Source organism: Fistularia commersonii, chromosome 2 (genome assembly GCF_037954325.1).
Source record: "Fistularia commersonii isolate RoL2024-O1a breed Wild chromosome 2, RoL_Fcom_v1.0, whole genome shotgun sequence".
NCBI classification, from domain to species: domain Eukaryota; kingdom Metazoa; phylum Chordata; class Actinopteri; order Syngnathiformes; family Fistulariidae; genus Fistularia; species Fistularia commersonii.
Window position 1 is genome coordinate 274,029 of NC_141285.1, and position 24,093 is coordinate 298,121.

The 24,093-nt window shown below is 50.7% G+C and overlaps 1 protein-coding gene across 14 annotated transcripts in view; it reads right to left on the minus strand.

Annotated features, from left to right (window-relative positions):
* The window catches only part of col13a1 (collagen, type XIII, alpha 1), a 64,048-nt gene that overhangs the window by 21,928 nt on the left and 18,027 nt on the right, over nt 1–24,093 (minus strand). For 8 of the 14 annotated variants that reach the window (XM_086163461.1, XM_086163410.1, XM_086163393.1 and 5 more), the window contains 24 exons: nt 22,301–22,351; nt 21,221–21,256; nt 19,839–19,865; nt 19,560–19,586; nt 18,050–18,076; nt 17,942–17,968; nt 17,204–17,230; nt 14,636–14,677; nt 13,941–14,003; nt 10,233–10,325; nt 9,450–9,491; nt 9,315–9,332; nt 8,770–8,796; nt 7,387–7,431; nt 3,308–3,343; nt 3,174–3,227; nt 1,932–2,018; nt 1,825–1,851; nt 1,703–1,738; nt 1,524–1,580; nt 1,415–1,438; nt 1,278–1,331; nt 562–606; nt 320–454 (listed from right to left, as the gene is read on the minus strand). In XM_086163461.1, coding sequence (XP_086019587.1) covers nt 320–454; nt 562–606; nt 1,278–1,331; nt 1,415–1,438; nt 1,524–1,580; nt 1,703–1,738; nt 1,825–1,851; nt 1,932–2,018; nt 3,174–3,227; nt 3,308–3,343; nt 7,387–7,431; nt 8,770–8,796; nt 9,315–9,332; nt 9,450–9,491; nt 10,233–10,325; nt 13,941–14,003; nt 14,636–14,677; nt 17,204–17,230; nt 17,942–17,968; nt 18,050–18,076; nt 19,560–19,586; nt 19,839–19,865; nt 21,221–21,256; nt 22,301–22,351 — 1,107 coding nt within the window. The remainder of the gene's footprint in view (nt 1–319; nt 455–561; nt 607–1,277; nt 1,332–1,414; nt 1,439–1,523; nt 1,581–1,702; nt 1,739–1,824; nt 1,852–1,931; nt 2,019–3,173; nt 3,228–3,307; nt 3,344–7,386; nt 7,432–8,769; nt 8,797–9,314; nt 9,333–9,449; nt 9,492–10,232; nt 10,326–13,940; nt 14,004–14,635; nt 14,678–17,203; nt 17,231–17,941; nt 17,969–18,049; nt 18,077–19,559; nt 19,587–19,838; nt 19,866–21,220; nt 21,257–22,300; nt 22,352–24,093) is intronic. The other 6 variants (XM_086163383.1, XM_086163428.1, XM_086163418.1 and 3 more) reach the window with 6 other exon arrangements.

The window sequence follows — 24,093 nt, forward strand, 5'->3', positions numbered from 1 at the left end:
GGGACGCAATGCTGCCCAACTGCACACCTACAGAGTAAAACAAAGGTCGCGCGTTCGATCCGAATGCAAAATGTGCAGATGAAGCCCCCGGCCGTGCTAGAATGGAGGTCTCGCACCAGGACCGGCGCGCTGGCCGGCATCGGGTTCGACCCAGACGGAGCAGAAAGCCAGCGTCTTCCCCGGCGTGTTCTTCCCAGCTCACCGGGCTAATCGGGTAATAAAAGGGCCGTTTGAAAAAGCTCCTCGGGACGCTGACCGAGGCGAGAGCACGGCCTTGTTCGAGCAACCCGGGCGACTTTGTGACGTGGCCAACACTCACGGGCGATCCGGAAGGACCCATGTCTCCCTTGTCCCCTTTGGGGCCCGAGAAGCCCATGACGCCACCTTCTCCCCTGGGACCTTCAGGACCGGCTGGGCCTACGGGACCGGGGTCTCCGGGTTTCCCTCTCGGCCCCTGAGAATGACAGCGGCTTGAAATCTTTCATATCGGCTTTCCGGCGAGCCGGAAGGCGACGTCTAGCAACCTTAGGTAGGTCTACTGAGGGAAAATGAAGGAGTCACCTTCTCCCCGTCCAGCCCTGGAGGACCCGGGAGGCCGACTTCACCCTGGGAAACACGCTTCACTGTTACACCCGGCGTAGGCGGACAAATGATCACTTTGTTCAATTTATTTTCCAGTCGCTTCATTCATTCTTATTGTGTTCTGCATCGTAAAATTAACAAATATCCCCGTATCGCCGCTTCCTGTTCGCCACGTAGAGGCTCGAGCTGCCGGGAACCTACATCCTGCCTGCTCCGAGTGCAGGAGAGAAAATAACAAACATCTAGGCATCAGTTGGTGAGAAGGTTTGTCACGGCCGAGGAATCGTTCCACTCAGTTTGAAGAGCACACACACACACACACACACACTCACACACACACACTAAAGTGGATATTTGTTGAGTTTGATGAAGACATTAAAAAAATACGCTTGAATTTATAAAATGTATTCATTTAGTTATATCAGATATATATGAATACATATGTATGCTAATATACGGGCTTGATATAAGAACATTTATTATCATTATTATTATAATATATATCCATAAGTAACATTTCTGATTTTGTTTTTATTTACGGTCTCTCATCATTAGACTCAAGCGTTAACTGTCCTCTCTATGGAACCTGGAACCAGGGGGGGATTTTTTTTATGACAAATACTCTAATCTCAGTTAGCGTATGGAAGTTTATATGTCTGACTTCCAGATGTTTTTTGGGGAGGACGTTGTCTTACTTTGGCACCAGTGAGCCCAGGTGGCCCCGGAGGTCCAGGTAGTCCAGGGGGGCCCTGAGAGGCGGACAGACGGCACTCAGGCAACAAAACCTTGACAAGAATAATGTCCACGAGTGCTGAGACTCCGGAGAACTCACCATCAAGGGGATGTTGCGAATATCCTGCAAAGGCAGAAGAAAGAAATGATCTCTTATTTCTATCCTTCAAATGTAAAAGGGAGTTCATCTTAGTAAGAGACGGACATACGTTCTCATTGTTGTGGATCTCGGCTTTTCCCGGCTCTCCGGTCGGACCCGGAGGACCCTAAAATAAGCCGTTTATAAAAGTAGTCACGCGCTTCATAGTCATGATAATAATAATGATGATAAGATCATTGGAAAAAATTGGTCTCTGCATGTTGTAGCTGTCTTTGAGCGGTGGCTTACTCTCGGTCCGGCCGGGCCTTCGGGACCATCTTCCCCCTGGACGAGAAACAGCTGGTGAACAAAATGTCCTGCTACTCTTCTTTTTTCAAATGTAGCTTTTCAGGAATTCACAATCATCTCACCTTTTCTCCCTTGTCGCCTTGGTCACCCTGGAAGGTATCAAATGATGACTCGTTAAAACGTAGGCCTGTTCCAGACCGAAATGTCCTGTGTTTTGCTTATCCCTTACCTTGGGTCCCGCGAGGCCCGGCACGCCCGGAGAACCCGGTTCTCCTTTAATTCCCGTGGCTGCGGTGCTGGGCTCCCCCTTTTCTCCCTGCGGTGTAAAAGTAAAGGTGAACGTGGGGTATCATGCAAGAACAACGAGCTTGCAAGACATACAGACCCGACAGCGGTTAAAGCGCCGTCGTGAATGTTTGAAAAATGCCATTCATCCATTCAAGATTCAGTGTTTATCCAGAAGCAGCCTTTGGGTGTCTAATATCCTGCCGCCTCAGACCTCGTCTGAAGGGTTTCGTTCGGTTGGGAAGAGATCAGATCTCAGCCAAGTTATGCTGAGTTTAAAAGAATAGAGCGATAAGACTTGGTTTCCCTGATTCCTTCAGCTTTTAAATTCCATGTGCGATTACACTGATCAGGGTTTGACCGAGTAAAATTCAAAATACCTCAATGAATGGATGACGAAAGGAAACGAGACTGTGCTGGGAAAAGACCATGACCCTTCCCTGTTCAATGGGGAGGCAGAAAATTCGACAAAAGCATTTACTGGCTTTCACTTCTGATCAACTCGTGAGCCGATCGCTATGTTGCGTCAAAGTCGTCAACCGCAACCGGTTTAAGTCGGTTGTAGTTTAATAAAAGCACTGTTGGCATCTGATTCGGGAGGTGTCAGTGGGACTGCTGACGCTGGAGGCCAAACAGGAGCCAAACAGGCCTGAGGAGTTCTCCAAGCGTTGACCGGGTCGTGCCAAGTTCTTGTTTCTTGTGACGCTGCCACCGAGCTCATTGACTTAACAGAGCACTCTGGTCTAGAGGCCAGGTGGTCTTCGCATTACTGACTTGTACAATTGCGCCCTTGAACGGGGGAAAGAGCGAGCCGGTCCATCATTCCGAACAGTATTTAGGCGGGCTGACATGTGGGGATGTCATTCAACACAGCGACATGCAGGTGAAATCAAGGAAAGGCCGTGGACTCGGTGCATTCTTTACTCCGGCGTCACAACACACAGCACCACACATCACACATTCCTGGAAAAAAAAGCCCTCTGGTTTTGGACGAATGTTCAGGTTACAAATGATCCCGACGATCCATCGCGACCATGAGGGATCAAGTCCAGGTCACTCCAACAACGGCACTGAGAGATGGTGTGCTTAAAACAACGGACGGTCACAAAGACAAGCGCTCACGGGATGAGTATGCGACAAACAAAGCACGACCGGGGTTCGGATGCTCACTACATGCCAAGCCTACCCTGTAGCCCCTCTTGCCGGGGATGCCAGGGATACCAGGGATGCCCGAGTGGCCCTTTACGATGGAAGAAACACACATGACCGCGCTGATTTTCTATGAATCCTGATATGAGTGCTGCTTCCTACGGACTTTACCTTCAACCCAGGAGAGCCTGGGAAACCACGTTCTCCCTAGAGAGTACAAAAGAAGCAAAAGGGATGAGCAGTATACTTTTGTGCAACATTCCTGAGCGAGAAGAAGCGCGGCTACAGGGTCCTGGACATACCAAGACGGTGCATATCTAGAGGCAGGCGAAGTGAGATGATAAAACAGGGTCGGGCACACATTTGACTCATCCTGTATGTCATGAAGGTTGACTTGACTAGAAAAAGATAGCTATCATACCCCCAATGTTTATATCGAGCTGAGTACGACATGTAGACCCAGATGAAGTAGAACTGCTATGTGTCCTAGCCATGAATTTTGGATGTATATGCCAGTAAGAAATTGGAGGGCGTTGCATGGTGACTTATGAATAGAGCTCTTTTGTCACAAAGGTGACATATTTGTCAAGGTTAGAGTTTTTGGTCAAGAGGGCTGCATTCCCCTCCCTGCGGCGCCAGATGGACGGAGGAGCTGGAATCGACCACAAAAAAGAAAAGTGTCCACAAACTGGAGTTTGCGGACAGATGAAAGCATTGCTGGACCTCCATTATCCCCGCTGTCCTTCGGAGGAACGAAGCACTGATGGCTATGATTGCACAGGGGGTTCATTACTGATGCTCCCCAACGACCGACAGCCCCAAACAGGAAATAGCCTCTCCCTTTGATCTGCAACTGCTACGATCAGCTTTTAGCATTCCTCGGGGCTCTTAAAAGTACATCCGTCATCAATCACGCTTCTATTTTAACGTCTCTATCGGCCCGTTTTATCCGACGGGCGTAGCTCTGCAAGGACACCGGCGGACCGGCATTTGTCAATTTGTTAATCCTGGTATTGGAGCTGTTGTCCCGCTGGCTTTCAACTTCAGAGGGGAGTACTTGGAAGGAACCGATCAATCACACTCAGCCCCCGATGGCGCTCGATAAAGAATTCTGTCTAAAAAATACCCGCGTACTTATCCATTAGCATACTTGGAGGAACAGATGGACATTGTTAGCCCATACTGCGTAATAAAGTTCCTTAAGTTCCTAAAAGCCCATTTAGTCCAAAAATTCATGATGGGAGGACATAATTGCGGGGTAAGTTGTGTTGGTGGTGGTGGTGGTGGCGGCGTCTCCGCATGACCCGTGTCAGCTGGTACGACTGCGAAATACAAATGGCCTTTGCATGGAAGGCTCTTTAAACTGGGAGCAGCATGTTGGTGGGTCTCACCATAACTATGGTCTCAACGGGCTCGAAAGTAAGAGGTCATCCAGTCTCACTGATAGCTAATGCTGTTTTGTGTAAGCTTTTCTGATCAGATCCTTCTACGGTTCATCAATATCATCGGTCAGCCCCAAGAGCGCGCCCTCTTGATAGCTTTCCAGAGTCCTTCAACTATTTTCCAGGACGTTAGGGGGCAGCAGTCGATTGGTTTTCTCATCATTATCAGCATCAGAATTGAAATGGAGGGACGTAACGGGTGTCGAGGAGCATTATGGAAGACTGCTTCTCCCCGGTGGCCTTTGGCCAAACACGGTGACCAATTTTAAAGACAGAACTCGCAAGGTGAGTTGAACTGTTGGCTCTATTTTCAGTGAAAGAAAATTCAGTGAAAAGCCCTGTTGCGTGCCGGGAGCTTCCGAACCAAAGCGTTGCTCCAATCATTTGACTTTTAATCGCGAATCCCCCGTATTGACTTCTACCTGCAGCCGTTTCTTCGTCCGAGTCCCAGGAGGCTACATGTGGAACTTGGAGATGATCGGCCGTTGGGCAACCGTACCCTGCTGCCGAGGAACCGCTCTGCAAAAGCACTTTTCTCTTTTCTATTAAACAAAAAAGGTATTTCCTGCTTATACCAACGGATATGCACTTCCCCTCAAGTTTTTTCCTGCGATCTATCCATCTGTATTCCCCTTAATGGGGAAAACACACGAGCGAAGGGCTGGAGCTCGTTCTGCTGCTGCTGCTGCTGCTGCTGCTGCTGCTGCTGCCACCATGGCAACCGGAGCACTGCCACGGCTGCCTGGCAAGGAGGGAGGGCTCGCTCCAGACATTTATCTTCTGAATCATAACAAACTTTTTGGATTTGTTGGAGTATTTCGGCGGGCAGGCCGCAGCGTCTGCCAGCTGGAGAACCCATCATTTCTTCAGATCTTTTTTAGGACAAATGGTGTTGCTTTTATAACTCTAAACGATCAATTCATTGGTTTTTGAACATTTCTTTATATTCTTTTGGATGCCATTCCTCCACTTGACTGATTGTAACTGCTTAAAACATCTGTAAAGCATTTTTTATTGGGTCAAATTGTATGCTCAGTTTTCAAATGATCCATTCATTATCTGAACGGCTTCTCCTGCTCTGCGGGTCGCAGGGTTGCTTCAGGGTTGCTTCAGGGTTGCTGGAGTCGGTCCCGGCCGTCGCTCGACGAGAGGCGGCTTCACTCCGGACCCGTCCTCAGTTAATCACAGGGCCACATGTAGAGGCTTACAAGCCTTCCTTTCTCATTCATAAGGCAAGTCCGGCTCTCATGAACTAGTGCATGTTCTTGCACTGCGGGAGGACGTATTGTATTTGTACTGTACGTTATTAGGTTGTGTGTCTGACAGCTGGAGGGACACCTGATGGGTGTATCGCCTCCTCCAGCACATTTTTTATATACTGGTTTTATAACACTTAACTTACTTAACCTAATATATATATATATATATGTATGCTTTCCTTTCATGTGCAACTAAACTAAAGTCGACTAAACCCAGTGTTCAGTATTGCAACATTCCCTTGGCCCTGATGTATCAGTCCTGGGTTCCCTCCAACTCTTAAATTAACACAATCACCTTGTTCTGATATTGCTTTCTCCGAAAGATAAACCTACTTCAGTTTTTCTGATCTGATGCTTGCCTCGAGAAAATGTTTCAAATCAACTTTTCACATGGACTCAGCAGACGGTCTGGAGGCGACAGCAAGAATCCATGTATTCCTATCGAAGCAGAGGGCTGATGTGTCATCTTTCAATGAGTGTGTTCAATTCCGGTCACGTCACTTTCCCCCGAATAGATTCTTGACACATCGCAGATTTCAAGTCAGTACAGGAAAAGCACAGGAAGCATACAAGTCCAGGGAGCCAGTTGATGGCCTCCTGTGCTGTGCACTCTCACAAGCCCACAGCTCACTGAACGGAGGTTTAAAGCAGTACTCCTAAGGGCCACTGGGACAAAGGGAGGCAGCTGTCTTTAACTACTGTCTGTTTTAAAACAACCCAACTTTAAAAGGAAGCAGGTAAATAATCTTGCTTCTCCCCTTCATAAAAGAAGTCAATTCTCCAAGTGACTGAAGGAAGTGACAGCATTCACAGCGCTCCACTAGATGGGGTGGAAGAGGCATTAAAATGCTCTCCCACAGCAGGAGTTGGCAAAGTAAAGTAGTGTTCACTGACCCCTGCTTCAAGACTCTGCCCTCCTGGTGACTTTCAGCTCGTCAAGCGCACGGAGGGAAATGTCGCGGAGATTTGAGGGTGATTTGACGGAGGAACGAAGCAAGATGAACAGCTTTTATACGAGACAATCCTCTTGCAGAAGCTCACGGTTAAAAAGGTTGGCCAGCGGCTGCCCAACCAGAGCAAACGCCTTGTGAAGGACGAGCTCCGTCCAGAACGTTGGCAGCGTGACCTCATAGAGTGGAGATTCTGCTTGTGAAGCATCAGGAGCTGCGTTGTATATTTATCCAATTCACAATATAACTCGGGTGCATAAAAACACAGCGCCATGAATACGAGAACGTCCCTCCATCATTCATTGTACAACCTTACGTGCAAAAGAATACGTCTTTCATTTTTCTTTACGACGGTGCCCTTTCCTTTATGATCCAATAAGCAGTGAGCGCTTTAAATGTCAAATCTATAAATGCTAGCCGAGACGCTAACCGCACGATTTTGTGAGGTCGTGTGCTTTGTTTTCATTTATCATGAATGTTTTAGCCGTATGATTATTGAAGCGTTTCAATCGACTGTCTGTTCCGTCCAACAGCATTTATGTATCCGTGACAAATCCACAGGAATAAAGAGGTGGAGGTGCAGGAAGGAGTTGACTCACCTTCCCTCCGTGGAGACCCGGCGGGCCGACGTCACCCTGATCACCCTGCGAGACACAAGCACACCTGCTGAATGTCCAGTCGCGGGGAAGTCCACGCTCGCGGCCGCTTCTTTCCCCCGTCAAACCGGAAAACACAGAGGAACACTTTCCAAACAGATCAGACGGGAGGAGGAAGAACCCCGCTGCTTTCCAGAGAAGCAGCTTTCCGCTTTGACTTCGGAGGTCCCTCCACGTCTTATATCATCTCCGGAAAAAAGACTGGCTCCGTCTAAACAACCTTTTACGGCCGCTATTATTTCTTTCCGGGCAACTGCCTTTTATCTGAAATATATTTGCCCGTTTACCGCGATGCAGTCGTAACTCTGCCTTTTATAGGTTTTGCGTTTAATATTTTGCATGCGTTTACACTTATGGTTTTAGAAGTGAATCAAATGATACTCATCGTCCATTCGCCGCTTCACCGATTCATCGATTATTCGATCGGCTTATCCTGCGCTGGAGACCGTTCACCCCCTCCCTGTGGAGGGCAGCTAGCTTGTTGCTTTCCCTGCCCTTCAATGTTTCGGCCACTTAGACTCTTTTTAAAAAGCCTCCTCTGGATCCGCACGTGTTCTTCACCTACATATCTAACCTTGCGGGAGATCCTGGAGAAAGTGCTTTCCAGGCACCTTGAATTGGCTCCCGGTTAAATCGGACTTAAAATCCCTCTCCTCGCCTACAAAAGCCCAGAAAGGGCTCATTGTACTTTGTGTCCTCAAGTAGGACTTCACGCCCCCAAGATGTGGGATTTTTGGCCTTCATTCGTCAGATTCCCCTCCGATGGACCCGCCGTCTTGTCATCAAGTCTAACTCTTGGTTATCATCGGCTCACGACCGTCACTGCGTTGCTAACCGCTAGCATCTGATCACTTTTTCATTAGTTTCATTCGACACTTTTGCTCCCTCGCTCGGCCCGGTCCAGGCAGACGGCCGCCAGTCGCTTCTCCTCAAAGTTTCTACCAGTTGAAGGGTTTCTTTTCCTCGCTCCTTTGGCCGACTGCTGGCCTCTGTAAATGATATTATAAAGAGTGCGGCCTAGACCTGCCTCAAGCGCCTTGAGATAACTTATGTCCCGATGCGGCGCCATATTAATAAAACTGAACTGCAGCGAAACGGCGGTCCGACCGACCGACCGGCTGACGTCGGACTTTTCCGACGTCCAATTTGTCAGATAAAAGCCCGGCGTGTTAGCGGTGATAAATGACGGTTATGGTTTCTGGTAATCCTGTTCGCAACTCGTAATGGCTCGAGCAGATTGTGTACCGGAATATTCTCAGCCAATCCGACAAGATCACGGAATCCGGAGTCGAGTATTATTTTCGCGTTCGGAGGGGGGGATCTCACCTTTTGTCCCGGCACTCCTGGCTCACCCTGGAAGGACAAACAAAGCATTTGCAGAGGGTTTAGCACGTGACGAGCGGCCGTTTCAAATGCGGTGTTTTGCAGCCGACGGCTCCCTTCGAGAGCTTCAAAGAGACGCTTCCGCTCAAACGCATCCCTGGCTCTCGCCGCCGCCGGCGAGGGCTCGAGCCGAAGGCCCAGCGGCGAGAACCGCTTCCCGCCGCGAGCGCCGTTCGTATTCCCGAGCGAGAGGCGTTTCAAGGACTCCTCGCGCTTCTTTGAACTCGCGAATCCGCATTCCTTGTTCCAAATAATCCGTGACAATTCACGTATCATGAGGCGATTGACTCATCTTGTGCAAAGACCGGCAGAGTTCTGCAGGTTTTCTGCTGAGTGGGAGGCGGTCGGTGAGAACTTTAGAGCGGCCGCACAGAGACTGAGTGGAAACAGGTTCTTCTCTGTAATAACTCCGGGTCGCTCGGTCGCTCCAATCATGCGGTTTCACAATTGAAATTTTTGCTGTTTGGACAAGAGCGGACATTGTTTACCTTCAGTCCGGGTAGAAGCTGCAAAAACAATGAAGGAAAATGCAATAAGGTTCACGTCAGGGAAACAAACGCTCACTTATGAGAAAGCTCTGGAAAAATAATAAAAAGAACGAAAAGGGCCGAACCCGAACGCACCCTTGGGTCTTTTCCAGGTTTACCCGGCTCCCCTGGCTTGCCCTGGAGGAACAAATGATCATTTGCATATTTTCAGTTAAATGATCGACCGTCATTTTCCATTGTCTTTCCTAAAGGCCAAACCATGTGTTATTAAATAATATACATAACCACTGGGGTGAAAAAATCTGAAAAAATAAGGATATCTATATAGTTATATCATTGGTTTAGTTGCCAGGATAAGATTAGACTTTGACCTTGACCTGGGGAACCTTCACCACATTTTAATAATGACTAAAAAAAAAATACAATTAAAAGAAATTATATATATATATATATTCACAAAATAAGCCTTTAAAAGGCTATTTGAGAGCCTTCTTTGGGAGTTGATCCTCAAAGTTACAGTTTATCTCCAGCAGTTTCATGGGTTGGAGGCAGATGAGTCGGCCATGAACCGCCACGCACCGGGATGATAATATGTCGGCCGCTTCGGGGACGCAAACTAACCAAGGAGAGCCGTCGCTTCGACCTGGTTTCCTTTTTTTTGTGTGTTTTACAAACGGTGAGACCGAACATTCCTTTCTGTTGGTTGGTCTGAACACAACATTCAGTGCCGGACAAATCCAGCAAGGACAGAGAGACTCAACGCACTAAATAACATAAAATGGTTCGGAGTGAGATGATTCTGAGGGGAGTAAATGCTAAAAACCATGTATTCATTAATTTGTTCCATAGATATTTAAAGGAGTCCTCATACTCATCTTCTTTTGGTCGTCCGACATCTGGGTTCGGAGAGATACTCACCGGAGGGCCGCTGGCTCCATTCAGACCCGGGTTGCCTGGGAGACCGGGGGGTCCCGGAGGTCCCGGGGGTCCTTGAATACCAGGCTCGCCCTGCTGAGAGACCTTGAATTACAAACTGTCTGGAGAGAGCGCTTCAGGCGGGCCATGCCGACACCACAACCGCACACCGCACCGCAAATACTGCAGCAGAGGAGGGGAGGTCGCAGAGACCAGGGTTAGCCGGGAAGCGGGGGAAGCCATTACGATGCTTGGCGAGGGATGTTCGTTTTCGGGGAGCACGTCCGCGTTAAAGGTCCACCGTGCTTCCTGATCAACGGTGTTCGCCCAGGTGTCAGGGTCCAGCACCTCCATGGAGGCTTCTTACCCGGGATCGGAACATGAGTCCAGAGTAAGGAGCCTCCCGACCCTGTCGCTTGAGAAAAACTCCAGGTCAGAAGCTTTTCTTACTCGGTGTCCCGAAAAGCACCGTGAGAACTCCCTTCTCGAAGCATACCTTAAGATAGCTAAGGAGAAGGCCTTTAGCAAAGCTTCACATTTTGATCGGTCACCTAACAAGAACCGTTAGTAGATGGCGTCGGGTCGGAGGGATGTCACATGCTGCGACAGCGGCCCAACATGCAGGCTCGGTACGATGGTTGTTACGCCGTTATTTTACTGCGCTCGCTCAAACCTTGCCGTTGAGTTCTAGGTTCTTCTTCCGTTTTGGTCGAGGCCTCCGGTCAGCAAAGTGCGACTTTGACCCACGGACCCCCAAATAGTTGGCGCGAGTTACACTTTAACTCGGGGCAGTGGCTCGGAAGTGCAGAGACAGACGGAGGGAAGGCGGGGGGTCGTTGACTCGGTTCACTTCCGATGCCAGATACTATCTTTGACCGTCTCCAACCTCATTTCCATCACCTGTTTTTGCTTTGGTCTATTTCGGTCGACTTTGATCATGAGATGACACTTGAGCACATTGTGGACGGGGGCGCGGGATACGAAAGCTGCGCAGAATGCCGGCGAGCCAACTTTGAGTTGAGGATATTGTACCACAGATATGGCCGCGATGCCGTTTCTTCTTCGTCACTTTGTTTGGAGAGCGGGGCGCCGGAGCTCGCGCACGTCGGTGTCGATTTCAGCTTCTCCAAAATAGCCTTTCGGAAGCGGATTGAATTAGAAACGGTGAATTTAATATGTGTGTTCGGCGCTAATTTTGAACGCGGACCCTTCAGCCTAGCGGAGCGAGGCTCCGCTGACGACGGCGGAGAACATCTCCGATCCGGGCCGAGACCGAAGAAAATGAAAGAAATCGCATCTTGAGAACAGGATATGAGGAGGACGGGTACGACTCGGCGGGGTCTCCGGTGACTCACGCAAGAACATTTGCGCCTACTCATCCTTTACAATTTATAAAATCAATTTCCTGATTTCTGCAGGTCACCCCCGTCTGGATGGATTGATTTACACGCAGGGGCGGGAACTTTACACGCCATCAGACATAATGCGTTTCGGAGCGGACCGCGATTTATTTGCACATGTGGTCCGACTTAGCCGGTTTCCTAATGTGTGTTGGCGGGCGATCAGACGCCCCGGTAATCAGCGGGTTCTGCAGGAGAACGTGCACGTACAGTAGCTCGGCGGCGGCGGCGGCGGCGGAGAAGGACACTGCCGGGTTTGGCAAAGATCTCGCTCCTGAGATAATGGAGAACATATCCATCAACCTTAGACCCGTATTTTATCACCGTGTCCTGCCTTGAAGAAAACAATGTGTCCTGTTATGATTTATGTCCGCGGATGTTTGTCTCGGGGGTCGGACACACACACTCATCTCTGCCAAGATGGCTGAAGAACTCCGCCGTCCGGCCAGACGTAACCACGCTGAGACAAAACATCCGCAGGTTTTTGTTTTTTCTTCCCTCTTTTCTGTCAAGATGGAAATCCCATCATATCAACAATCATTATCGGAGAGAGCCGATGCGAATTGAGACACGGGAACAACGTGTGTGTGTGTGTGTGTGTGTGTGTGTGTGTGTCTTCAGCGCCCGTCTCCAAACAAGGTGCGATGCGTGGCCGTAGCACAGCCTGCTAAAAACACAGAGCGGATGCCAACTGGGCCGACCTGCGCCAGAGACCGACGCCGTCGGAGCCTCGAACGCAAAACGCTTGGTCTGGTGTCTCCTCAGGTCTGCGTTCAAAAAGTCCAGGACTTCACATCTCCGGAGGAGCTCCAGGGAGACGGACATGTGACTGCAGCGCGGTGGTTTCATAATGTGACAGGGGGATCGTTCAGCGTCTGCATTTTTACCTAAATACTTTGATTTCATTGGACACTCTTTCTTTTGAGAAACATTTTCTACGCCGTAGGACTTCCGGCACTCCATTTTGAGTGATTTGCACGGTATCTATTTATTCTACATGGCTTGCATTGGACTTGATGGCAAGTGCCAAGTACAAATTGCTAAAAGACACAAGTAGGCCTTTATATTCCCACTCATAATCTTCTAGTTTGGTTTATTTTTTTTTCCCATTGACTTGTTTATTTTATTGCGTAATTGTAGATTTCCCCTCAAGTACTGTATTACAAATGAGCAAACAACCTGAAAATCAGCAAAAAAACTGGCCTTTTGGGAAATTTCTTGAAAAGCAGCCATGAATGACCTTGAATTCGCTGAATGACTACAAAATAAATACATAATGAAAAAAGAATCCAACTAAATGAAGAAAAAAAACACCTTTAAAAGGTGACCCGGCGAGGAGCGCCTGTGGCCTCCATGTCGGGGGTCGGGTTCCGCAGACTCGGAGAGCCTGGGTCTAAACTGAGAGGCGGCGTCTGTTTGCGAGCGTCCGATCCGTCCTCGGGAACATTCTTAGCGCACCCTGACAGCGGCTGGAGCCGGGCCAGATACCGAGGCCTCCCAAACCGCTCGGGTTTGGTTTTCGGGGAAGGATCGTGGGCTCCAATAAGCACTTTTGCCGAGTTTAACGCCGCCTCGGGGTCAAATGTGGGAACGGAGGAACCGTCTCCGGTTGGTACGGCTGTCAGGATCGGTCTCCACTCGCGGATCGAGTTGAACGCCGGTGGCCGAAAGGCAGCTGGTGCCTCTTAAAAGGAAAAAAAAAAAACAACTGATTTCGGGTTATAGCAACGCAATGTTTGCGACACGGTTGTGGCTTATTTAAGACGCTTTAGCGTAGATGCTGGTCCATGGCCTCCAACAACTTCTCACATCGTAACTCTTGACTTCCTTCTTGACTCCGATAACAACCTCTAGGACTTTTTTCCTCAGGACGCGGGAGGCGGGAAATGTTCGGGTCCACGTCGAGAGTCTTTCCTCTTTCAAGGCATGTCTTATGTTCCTTTTGTGACTTGGAGCCTCACAAAGTCGCTGAGTTTGGACACGAAGTCACTTCAGGATGGCTCGGCGCAGGATCGCTCTCGGATGAGTTCGCAGCTTCGTGAAACTGAAGCTCTGCGGCGACTCGGTGACCGATTTCGGTCAGAAAGTCGATTTGCCCGATTTTGAATTGAGAGGAAAAGCGGCGTCACACATGTGGTACGGTGGAGAGCCTTCAGCGGAGGGCAAGACCCCAAACACTCAAAGCAGGACCAGCCAACATTTGGTTAATTGAAGCGCGAGGCGGTTTTGGCGACGGTCGATTGGCAGTTGGCATCCACAGGATAGATAGAGGAACGGGCAGGTTGTGCTGGCGGGGAAGAGAGAATTGTACCTTGAGGCGTTTTAGGATTAGAGGGCTTATTGAGGGCATGTTGCGCACGCTGATGGGCAACATCTGGGGGAGTCGCAAAGCACAGGTGGCCAGAGGTGCATAAAGGTCACGGGGCAAAGGTCACCAGGAGGCCACAGAAAGGGGAGAAGAAGAAGAAGAACGCGGGAGGGATGGGAGAAACATAGAACATAACATGAGAGTGAAAAGGGGACGGGTGGAAAACCAGAGAAGAACCGGACGGGAGGGAGGAAAAAGACAAAGATGCAAACTACGGGCCTGGGCTGGCGGGAGGTCCTGATGCACAGGAAGCCTTCCAGTCCGGGATTCTGACCGGAAGCTCGTCGACGAAAAGGTCGGCTAAAAAATCCGGGCTGTGTTCCGAAACGAACCGCTTTGTCATTTGTATCCTTACGGCCAACGGGTCAACGGGGTTACGTCGCGCGACCCGTCCGCGCTCGCGTCGCATCGGACGGGCGACGCTCTCGCTTTAGCCGAGTGTCTTCGGGCACCGTGCGATTGCCAATTGGTGCTCGCTCGGCGCGCTGGTTTTAGCGCCTACGCGACTCCTATGGAGGTGTGGATATGCATCAGGTGCCCGGGGGACAGCCAGGTCCTTAGGTTGCACCGCAGAGATCGGGTGGGTGCCAGTCTTGCCACAAAGAGAGTACGGAAGTAAGGTAGCATCCGGGACTTACTGTGGCCGACTGTCCAACACAGGGCTGTACAATACGCCGCTTCTGTTGAGACCACCAGCATCGTCAAATACAAGTTGACACTGATAGGACGGTGATACCTCGGTCCGCCCCGCCCCTCCGCACCGAGAGGAACCGCCTGAGCGCAGCTTGCCTACTTTTCAAAGTCTTCTTTATCATGCCTTACATATTTCCACACAGCCGGCTGCAGAAGGTGAAGCCTCGCTTACAGAACGTAGCGCTAGTCGGTGTTTTCAATGGGACACGACACAGTTCTACTACAGTCGCCAATTAGGCCGACGCCGCCGTGGAAATATGTCAAGCGTGTGACGGGTGAATATAAGTCGGGGAACAGATGATAGAAAAGTAGGCAAGTGCTTCTTGTCCGTCACTTCCAGCGACACAAATCGAGGGCCGGCAAGATTAAAATGAAGAAATACGGACGAGAACGAAGGCATGCGGTCACGTTTAAGCCGCGTTCAGACCAAATCTCTCGTTTTCGATGAGCCATCAGGCCTTTCCGGTTCAATCCAGCCAATATAATGATCTTGGACCTCCTTCTTTAGCGTCACGCTAACCGTGACCGCGTTCTGCCTGTCGTACTCGCTTCTCTTTGACGGCTCCGTTTTAATATTTGCAGGCCGATGAGACAGAAGCGAGCATCGATCTCCGGCCGCGGAGAGACGGATCTCTACAAATGTTTCTCTCCGTTCCAACAGCCGTGACCTTATTGAACCGTGAATCTGGCGACCTCGCGGCCATTTTGTCCGGTGACAGCGTGGATCTGCCGGCGGAGCGTGGGGGGGGCAGAGGGGCGCCCGGGCTCTCTTTGCGGCACGACTCGGTGGCACCCCCCCGCCCGGGGCTATCGACCCACAAACCTTCAGCGTCAGAGGCTGGCTGGAGCGCAAGGCAGCCAGGGTTTTCAGCGGGAGGTCCTGCACAAACAGGCCCTGCACACCGGGGGGGGGGGGGGGACAGGAAGGGGGGGGTCGGTCGATGATGTCAGAGACGGTCGTGGTGACGGGAAAAAACCATCGGAGGTTCCGACCTCTACGCGACCCGGGTTCGACCGCCGCTGCCGGAACGCAGGTAAACGTCCGGATTCGGTTCGGCCTCTGAAGTCCAACTGGAATAAGATCCCGTGGTGCGCAGCGGGGATGGCGGCGCGTTATTATAATTGGGCTTATTCGTGCACGCATGGCCAGTCCGGATCGGAAAGAATGCGACGTATTACACATTGACAACGCCATAAATCATAAGGTAAATAAAGGCATACATAAATAAAGCTATTGTTTGGAAACACCAAAGGGGTGAATATGGAGGGGGTTTGGGGGCCCCTTGGCTGCGGCCCCTCGGCATGTTAGAATACTTACACTTTATAGCTCCTGGCTACGATGCAGGATGTTATTTTAGTTAGTTTTTTTTTCTTTTTTGAAAGAACACGTTCCTTTAAAATCCGCAGGCCGGGTTTCAAGGCGCTGGACGATAAGGTAATTTGGGGGTTGATACCGAGAAGCTCGCGGGACGATGTTACGCCAGCGGGAAGGCTCGATGAGTCGACGGGTTATTTCATATAAACAAAGTCGGGCTTGAGAGCGAGTCTTCTCGGGATAACGCGCGGTTGTCCCCTCGCACAGCAGATAAACAAACAGAAGCTTAATGAAGCTTAACGCAGCACTTCTGAGGACACGTCCAAAACGTGCGGCCTCAGATATTGTGTTTAATGAGAAACGCCTGGAGGCCGGACAGGAGACGGGAGCGAGGAGGCCGCCGAGGCCCGTTAACCCAGAAGCTAACCGTAGGAGAGGATGATCGCCGCGTCCGTCGGATTTACGACGTTGGATCGAGGCGATTTACGGGGCAGATATGCCATTTTTCCTGCAACCGTTTTAATTTCAGTTGGACTTGAAAGCAAACAGTCCCAGTTCCCTCCTCAGAAGCCCAGGGGTCCCACCCGGGACGTACGGACCTCCCGCGCAGAACCCGGCGGGGCTCTGAAACCTGCATGAAAAACACTTCCAGACATCACATCCTCTCAGGGTCCCTCCTCCGCCGCGGAGGTCTCGGTCCTGAACTCTCCCGGCCGGAGCGTCGGCGTGCAGATCTGCACGGCGGCGGCGCGGCGTCTTAACCCGCGGGGAAATCATGCGCTTAAACACGAAACGCCTGGTAGAAACTAGAACGCGTGAGAGGAAAGCAACTTTGATGCGCCGGCAAGTCCAGCCTGAAAAGCGCCCCTTCTATATCGCCCTTCCCCCCCCCCCCCCCCCCACACACACACACACACACACGCACACACACACACACACACACACACACACACAGACAGACACACTGACACACTTGGAGGCTCTTATCACAACCCTTGCACGCTCCATCAGGCGCCTCGTAATGGCCTTGTTTTCTCTCGAGCAGCCGAGCGGCTGCAGAACACGCGCCGCCGCCGGCGTCTGTGTCGCAACGCCGTCCAGCTAATTTGCACCAGACGCGTCACGCCGTGGGATAAACGACGCGGTCATGGGATAAAATGTGGCGAGACGACGGCGGTGCGACGATGCGGCCTCTTACCCGGTGTGTGTATTCTCCGCAGACGCCCTGCGCGGGACAGGAAGAACACCCAGTTTAGAAGATTGAAAACAAGCTTTAAATAAGGTTATGAATGACAAACCAAAACATTACACATCTGTTAAAGGTTCACCATTTCCAAATAAGAGCTTGCAAAATCTTGGCCTTGTTTATACTATACTATCAACAAATGATAATAATCCTCATAAAATATATATCCATTTGTCCTCCTTTCACCACTGTGAGATGAATATTTATCTATTCATTCATATTGTAATCTCTGTAACGCAGATATTTATCTATTTGTTTACCTTTTTATCTCTGTGATTTTTTTCATCTGAGTGTCTGCCCTCCACTAACTCCTGCGAGAAAGATATTACTTCATTTATCTATTTATTCATATTGATGTTTGCCCGACTAACCTCTGTGACTTGGATATTTATCTTTTTATTGACTTACTTATTGCTCGGCATTAAAACGTATTTGTTCTCCACGATGATCTATTTATTTATTCATTCATTCATTTCTTGTTTTCGACTGATGCCTCCGTACAGCAGATAAAAACAGAATGCAGTCATTTGGCAGACGCTTTTATCCAAAGCCACTTACGGCGGCGATGCCGGGTTTTGACCGCGAGTCGTCACACGTGTGACGCACGAGCTCGACGCTGAGCTGCACGTTTCAGCCGCAAAGCCCCGCATGTTTATTGGCGTAGGATTGCCCGATCTCGCCAGATCTCACCTTTTCCCCCTTGGGTCCCGGGTCCCCCTGCAGGGAAGACAAAGCCCAATCAGAACAAGTCGGGCGTCGGAATACTCAGCGGGTGAGAAATAAAGCGGAGGCTCTTACCGGGAGTCCAGCCGGGCCTCGCTGACCCTGCAGAGACAACAGAAGACAAGCTCCAGTCCGGTTTCAATGCCGATAATAAAGACCCCCAACCACGATGGAGACCTCCTGCTCTACAGCTGCAGCATCTCTGCCCGTCCAGCAGCCGGTCAATGCCCACCGACAGTTATCAAGTGTGTGTGTGTGTGTGTGTTAATCAACATGGACGTGCAGCCCACTTGAGACGGGTCACAGAGTGGACCAGCCTCCACCCCCTTCATATTTCCCGCTTCCAAAACAAACCCCTGCGTGAAGGCCCCCCCCCCCCCGGCCCGACGTGAGGAATGGCTCTCCAAGCGGAGGGAGGCCCGCCAGGAGCTTCTGAATTCAGCCGTCGGCGTGACACAAACCAGATCGGCGGCTCGGCCGAAAGCGGCTCACACCGCGGTGTCATTCAAGAAAAACAGACCTCCATTATCCTTCTCTTTTTTTCTTTTCTTTTTTTGGGGGGGGGGGGAAATTGCCAGCAATCAGTGTCCAGACAAATCCTTTCCAGGATTTCCTGTTTTTTTAATATAATTTATTGTTTTTTTTGTTTCTTATTTAAATAAAAAGAGCCGCAGAGCTCGGGTAAAACATAAGATGAAATGAAATAAAATGAATTGAACGAAGCATGTCGGGGAGGTTGGAAACCATTTCGGGAAAAAGTACAAACAGTCAGCCAGGAATTAGCCAATTGCAGAAATGTAGACATTTGAAACTGTCAAATTTGATGTATTGCAGATTTAAATAGCTCGGGATTTTTTTTTTTCCCCCGGACATTTGCAACTTTGCAAAAAGTAAAATGGGAAACACGGATGAAAATAACACGATAAAAATAAAGTATTCCTTTTTTTCAAATTGATGAAACGCTAATATTAGAATGGGTTTTTGGTTTCTGGATGTCTGAAGCCTGGACTGCAGACCGTTCCAGCCGCACCTGCGGGTTATGAGTCAGACTTTAATAAAATATTGGGAATGGAACCGGGAGCAAAGAGGAAGCGGCCAAACATAACGGCGTTTTCTGTCGCGATAAACATCAAACTCACGATCTCCCGCTTCGGCCGCACGAAAACCCGGCGTCGGCTGTTCCCGCCGCGGGTCGGCCGAGGAGCCGCGGCTCGGACGTCCCGTATCAGTTCTGGGCACCGGGTTTTTTTTTTCTTTACTCGCTAACTGGGAGTGAAAGGCGGAGTGTGTGTTAACGGCTCCCATCTGTCCGATGCTATTTCCACCCTCCCCGGGAGCAGCGGCCCGCCGCCGCCTCATTACCCCCCGACATAAATCACCCTCTTGCTTTTGTTCCCCTCTTAACCTTCCTGGGTCTGAAATAAACAAAACTTTAAAAAAAATACAGAAATCACAAGAGCTTGTTTGCTCTTCTGAAGTTCCCTGTCATCACGTTCAAAAAATAAGATGAAGAAAATGCATGTTTTTGCAAGATAAACCAAATAAATGGAATAAATGGTTTGGTTTTTTTTGCAAATGTACTTACCATGTCCCCCTTGGGCCCGTTCTGCCCCTGCGTGGAGATTTAAACAGTGAGTGCAGGTGGTAAAATAATTGACTTCAGCCCCTCAAAAACCCCTCTCAGATACGGTGGCATGTTCCACCCCGCCCTGTAATAACACTAATGCAGATTGCGTTACAATAATGACGCTCATCATTCTTTGGCTTCATGAAGGCTCTCTGCGTTACAGGTGGCTGCACTCGGAGGGCCGGTGTTTTGCTGTGCGTTCTAAGGGGCGGCGGCGGCGGCGGCGGCGGGACTCACGGGCTTGCCGTCCAACCCGATGGGACCCTGGAAGCACGAGGAGAGCAGGAAGCAGGAATGAGTCCACATCAGAATATACATACATTTACAGACGTACGCATCATTTTTGCACCGCCTCCGTCCCTTCTTTCCATGTCGACCGGCCACACTTATCACAGCGACGGCTACATTTATATTACTTTCACTGATTGTCCGGGACAGATTTTAGTTTTACTCCACACATCAACTACTGCGCACCTGTTAATACTTCTAGAAGAATTCTCTGCACAAGCATTTTCCTTTTGTTTCTTCTCAAATATTTGAAACTACAGTCTTGTTCCCTCGTATCTCTATCCACCATCTGCATATTCTTCTCTATTATTATTATTATTGTTTGCAGATGTTTGTACCAGTCATGCTGTTGTGACAGTTGAATTTCAGTAAAGTCTATCTTATCTTATCTTGTCTGATCTCATCAGAAATGTTGTTAAACGTGTTCTGCATTTCCACCGCAGGCGTCTGCGATTGAACTCTCCACAGAGCCGTTCGAAGTCGTGCTGGACGCAGAGGATTTCTTAAAAACACACTGGATTTGAGCCCCATAGAGTATTTGGAGGGTCCCTGCTTGGAGGGTCTCCATGTTCTCCCCGTGTCTGCCTGGGTTTCCTCCTCAAGATGCGCAGAATAACCGAGACGTGCGAACGAGCGAGCGAACGGTTGTCTTTCTACGTGGCCCGGCGATCCGTCCGGACCGAACCCGCCTCTCGCCCGGCGACAGACGGGACGGGCGCCTGCATGCACGATGAGCACGTATGAATGAATGAGTTAAATCGAGGACAGAGCCGGGTGGACCAGGAGAGAAGACACATAGATCCACCAGGTTCGGATGAGACGCCGCGGCGGACGGACGTGAACGAGCGAAGGAAGGGCCGTAGGTCTCGGTCCGCCGGCCCGCGCCGGATCCCGTCAACCCACGAAGACTTCGATTCGTCGGCCGGGATCTGAGGTCACGTCACGATAAAGCCACGCCGACCAGAAACGACCACGGAGACGTTCCATCGCAAACACCTTCTATCGCGAGCGCCCGATTGGTCGGAACTAGAATGAGTTCCGCCCCGATGCGGCGTCAGGAAAAGGACAAAAATCGACGGTTTGGCTCAGACGGGCTTCACAAGGCAGGTGTGAAGAGGTTTGCCCGCACAAACTGTCTGCAGAGTTTCGCTCCAGCGAGCTAGCGGAGGGAGGCGGGGGAACCTCTGATAACTCGTCGCTGGAAAATCTCACAGGCTCACTACCGGCTTTCTAACCGCTCCGGGTTTTATGAGAAAGAGTCATAAAAATCGCCCGCGGCTTTAAGCATCATTTACTGCATCAACCATCAACAAATCACGGTTATGACTTACTGGAAAGCCTGGAAATCCTCGCGTTCCAGGTTGTCCCTGCGGAGAGAGAGAAAAAAAGAAGGTGTTTCTAGCGCCGATAGACTGACATGAAAGCGGGCGTGAGAAGAGCCAAACATCTCCAAACATCTCGGCCGCCGCTGGACATCACGTTCGGTTGTCACATAGAGAAGCGACGCTGAAGACGCGAGCCGAGCCGCTCTGAACACAGAGAGGGCGCCGGCAAAGGTTCAATATTTTCATAAAAGTATGATAGTTTACTTCATGTTTCTCATCCTGGGTGCACCGATGAGGGTGCGTCGCCTCTCGTAAGATGAAAAATTTAAATGTAATTAAAAGATCGGATCACGGTCGCCGCTGAGAAAACAGACAGAACGATACGGCGGATTCTCGAGTACCGAGGCGGGATCGCGTCCTCGGACCCGTTTGTCAGGTTGACCTGCGAGGATACGAAGGTATCGAGGCGACCGCTAACGCGCGGCGAGAGGACTTCCTCCGCCGACCGCTATCCGTTCGAAAAGTCTTTTATGGCGTCCGGGCCGAGCTGGCACGCGCGGGGAGACGTCGTAATAACCGGCGATGGGAACAGCAGATGTCTGTTCCGCTTCCGTTAGCCGGAACCATAAACCTGTCTGAAAGGTGAAGGAAAGGTAAACCGGTGAGAAAACATAAACGTCGAGAAATCGCGGCCACGAGTCAGAAAGGACGGGTTAACGTAACCCGTCCCGGTCGGCTCGGGTTCTCGTTTTCGCCTCCCGACCGAACGAACGGGTCCGAATGATGTGATTTACGTCCCGGCGGCTCGGCGAGCGACGCCGCCGACTCGCCCCTTCGACCTTTTGGACGAGCGAGGGGTTCGCTTCGCTGACTCACTGTAAAACCGAGCTCCCCTACATCGCCTGGAAAAACAACCCCCCGAAAAGTTGGGTTTAATCGAGGCGAGGGTAAAGGTTGTCCGATGCGAGAAGCAGAAGGCTACGACAATGGGAGGCAATAAAAAAAAAAAAAGCTTGGCTCTCGGGCAGAGAGGTAGATATTTGAGATAAGACATTTACGAGGTGCAGGGAGAGCGGAGACACTTACAGGAGGTCCTCTCGGCCCGATGATGGACAGACCCGGCTCTCCTGGCGCGCCCTGCGGACGGAGAGCCAGACAAAGAGGACGGGTGATTGTAATATAAGGCGGCGAAGGGGATTCCGGCTGCTTTCCCAGCCGGGTCCGCATCGGCGGTGAACTCCTGCCGCGCACTCGGATGCTGCGATCGGCCAAGAGCGAGCCGGTCCGGCAAAGCCTCCCGAGCCGCGGGGAGAGCCGCGCTTTGGACGGTGGTCAGCGAGCGAAGCGAAAGCCGGCCCGGTCGGCGGGAAAACCAAAGGGATGCCAAAGTCGGCTCCGAACGGCGGCAGAGCTTCAGAAGACGAGAGCATCCCATTCATAGCGGGGGGGTTAAGATGCGGCGGAGGAGCGCACGTTTCAAATCCGGGTGCTTCTAAAAGCCGTCCGGCTCCCGAAACGGCGAATCATTGGTGGTTTTAGCCTTTTAGCCGTACAAAGCCAGAAAAACTCCAAACATGAAAAAGTGTTGGAAAGCAAAGCCTGTCCAGGTTCTCCAGGACCTTCTCCTTCTCCAACCCTTAGCTCGCCTGTCTTGGCTTCCCCTCCACCTCCCACCCTGAGATTAGCTTTGAGTTGAGTTAGTGTTGGATGAATCCTTCTTTAAAATCCATGCTTGTGGATCTCACATGCAGCCGGTGAAGCCACGTGCATTTACGGCTCGTATTTGTGGTTGTTTGCGGTATGTGTTTAATTTAAGGTTTAAAACATGTTTGTGTGTAAATATGGTGGGAATCGGCGGCGTGTACACGAGTGCGGCCTTTAAACGTACACGCACACATGTATTTAGCCATTTTTAGCCGCTGCGGCTTCTATTCAGGTGCGCTCGATGGTCCGGAAATGACGGTAAAACTGTTTAAATACCCGGTGACTAAGAAACGCCGACAACGTCAATACACCAAAAACCTCGCGGAACATCGGGAAGACAGATTTGTGTCATGTTTTTAGGATATGGAGACTTTTTCTCGAATAATTTGGAGGGAAAGGAAGCCTGATGATGAATACAATGGATTGGTCGAAGTAACATCTCGGACGGGGTGAAGACGCCCCTCGACTCGGGATGAAGAGTGACGCGCAAACACATGGAGAGCGAACCCTTCCTCGGTAACCTGGTCGCACTATTTCGGCACTGTGCAAATCGCGGGGCGCCGGGGGACCCGCGGCCCCAAAACCCACCAAGGTCAGGCCGGCTCCACTCGGGTTTCCGGCACTTTCCCCAATTAGCTTATTTCCTCTCGGAGGGAAACCCTATCAGCCGCTCCCGGTCGTCCGTCACGATTGGAAATATTTCGGGGCAAATGTGGACTTTAGTGGGCCTCGTCTTTGTTTTCTCACTCCCGGTCAAATCAGTGGTATCGCTCGGCGGAGGCGCCGATGGAAAGAGAGCGTTTATGTCGGAGGCAGTTTTCGGTGACGTCTTTGCTTTTCTGCAGCTCCGGTGGATTCGACAAGTGAAGATCCACAGATCCGCGCGCGGAGATCGGATTTCTTTCGGTTGCGAGGGCCGGGGGGGAGCGAGGGCAAAGTCCGAATCACGAAGAAAATAAATAACCCGAGGACACCGGCGCGATCGCATAAAGTACGATTTCTGCGGAATCGCAAGAACACGTCGGGCTCGTTTCCTCAAAAGCGGCGGCCGAGGTCATCGGTCGACCGTCGGCTCCCTGCGGTTCTCGCTCCGTCTTCCTTAAAAAAGAAGTTTGCCGGCGTCTCGCTCCAAGCGCCCGATCACAAAACCCACAGAAGCTGTTTGTTTAAAGAGC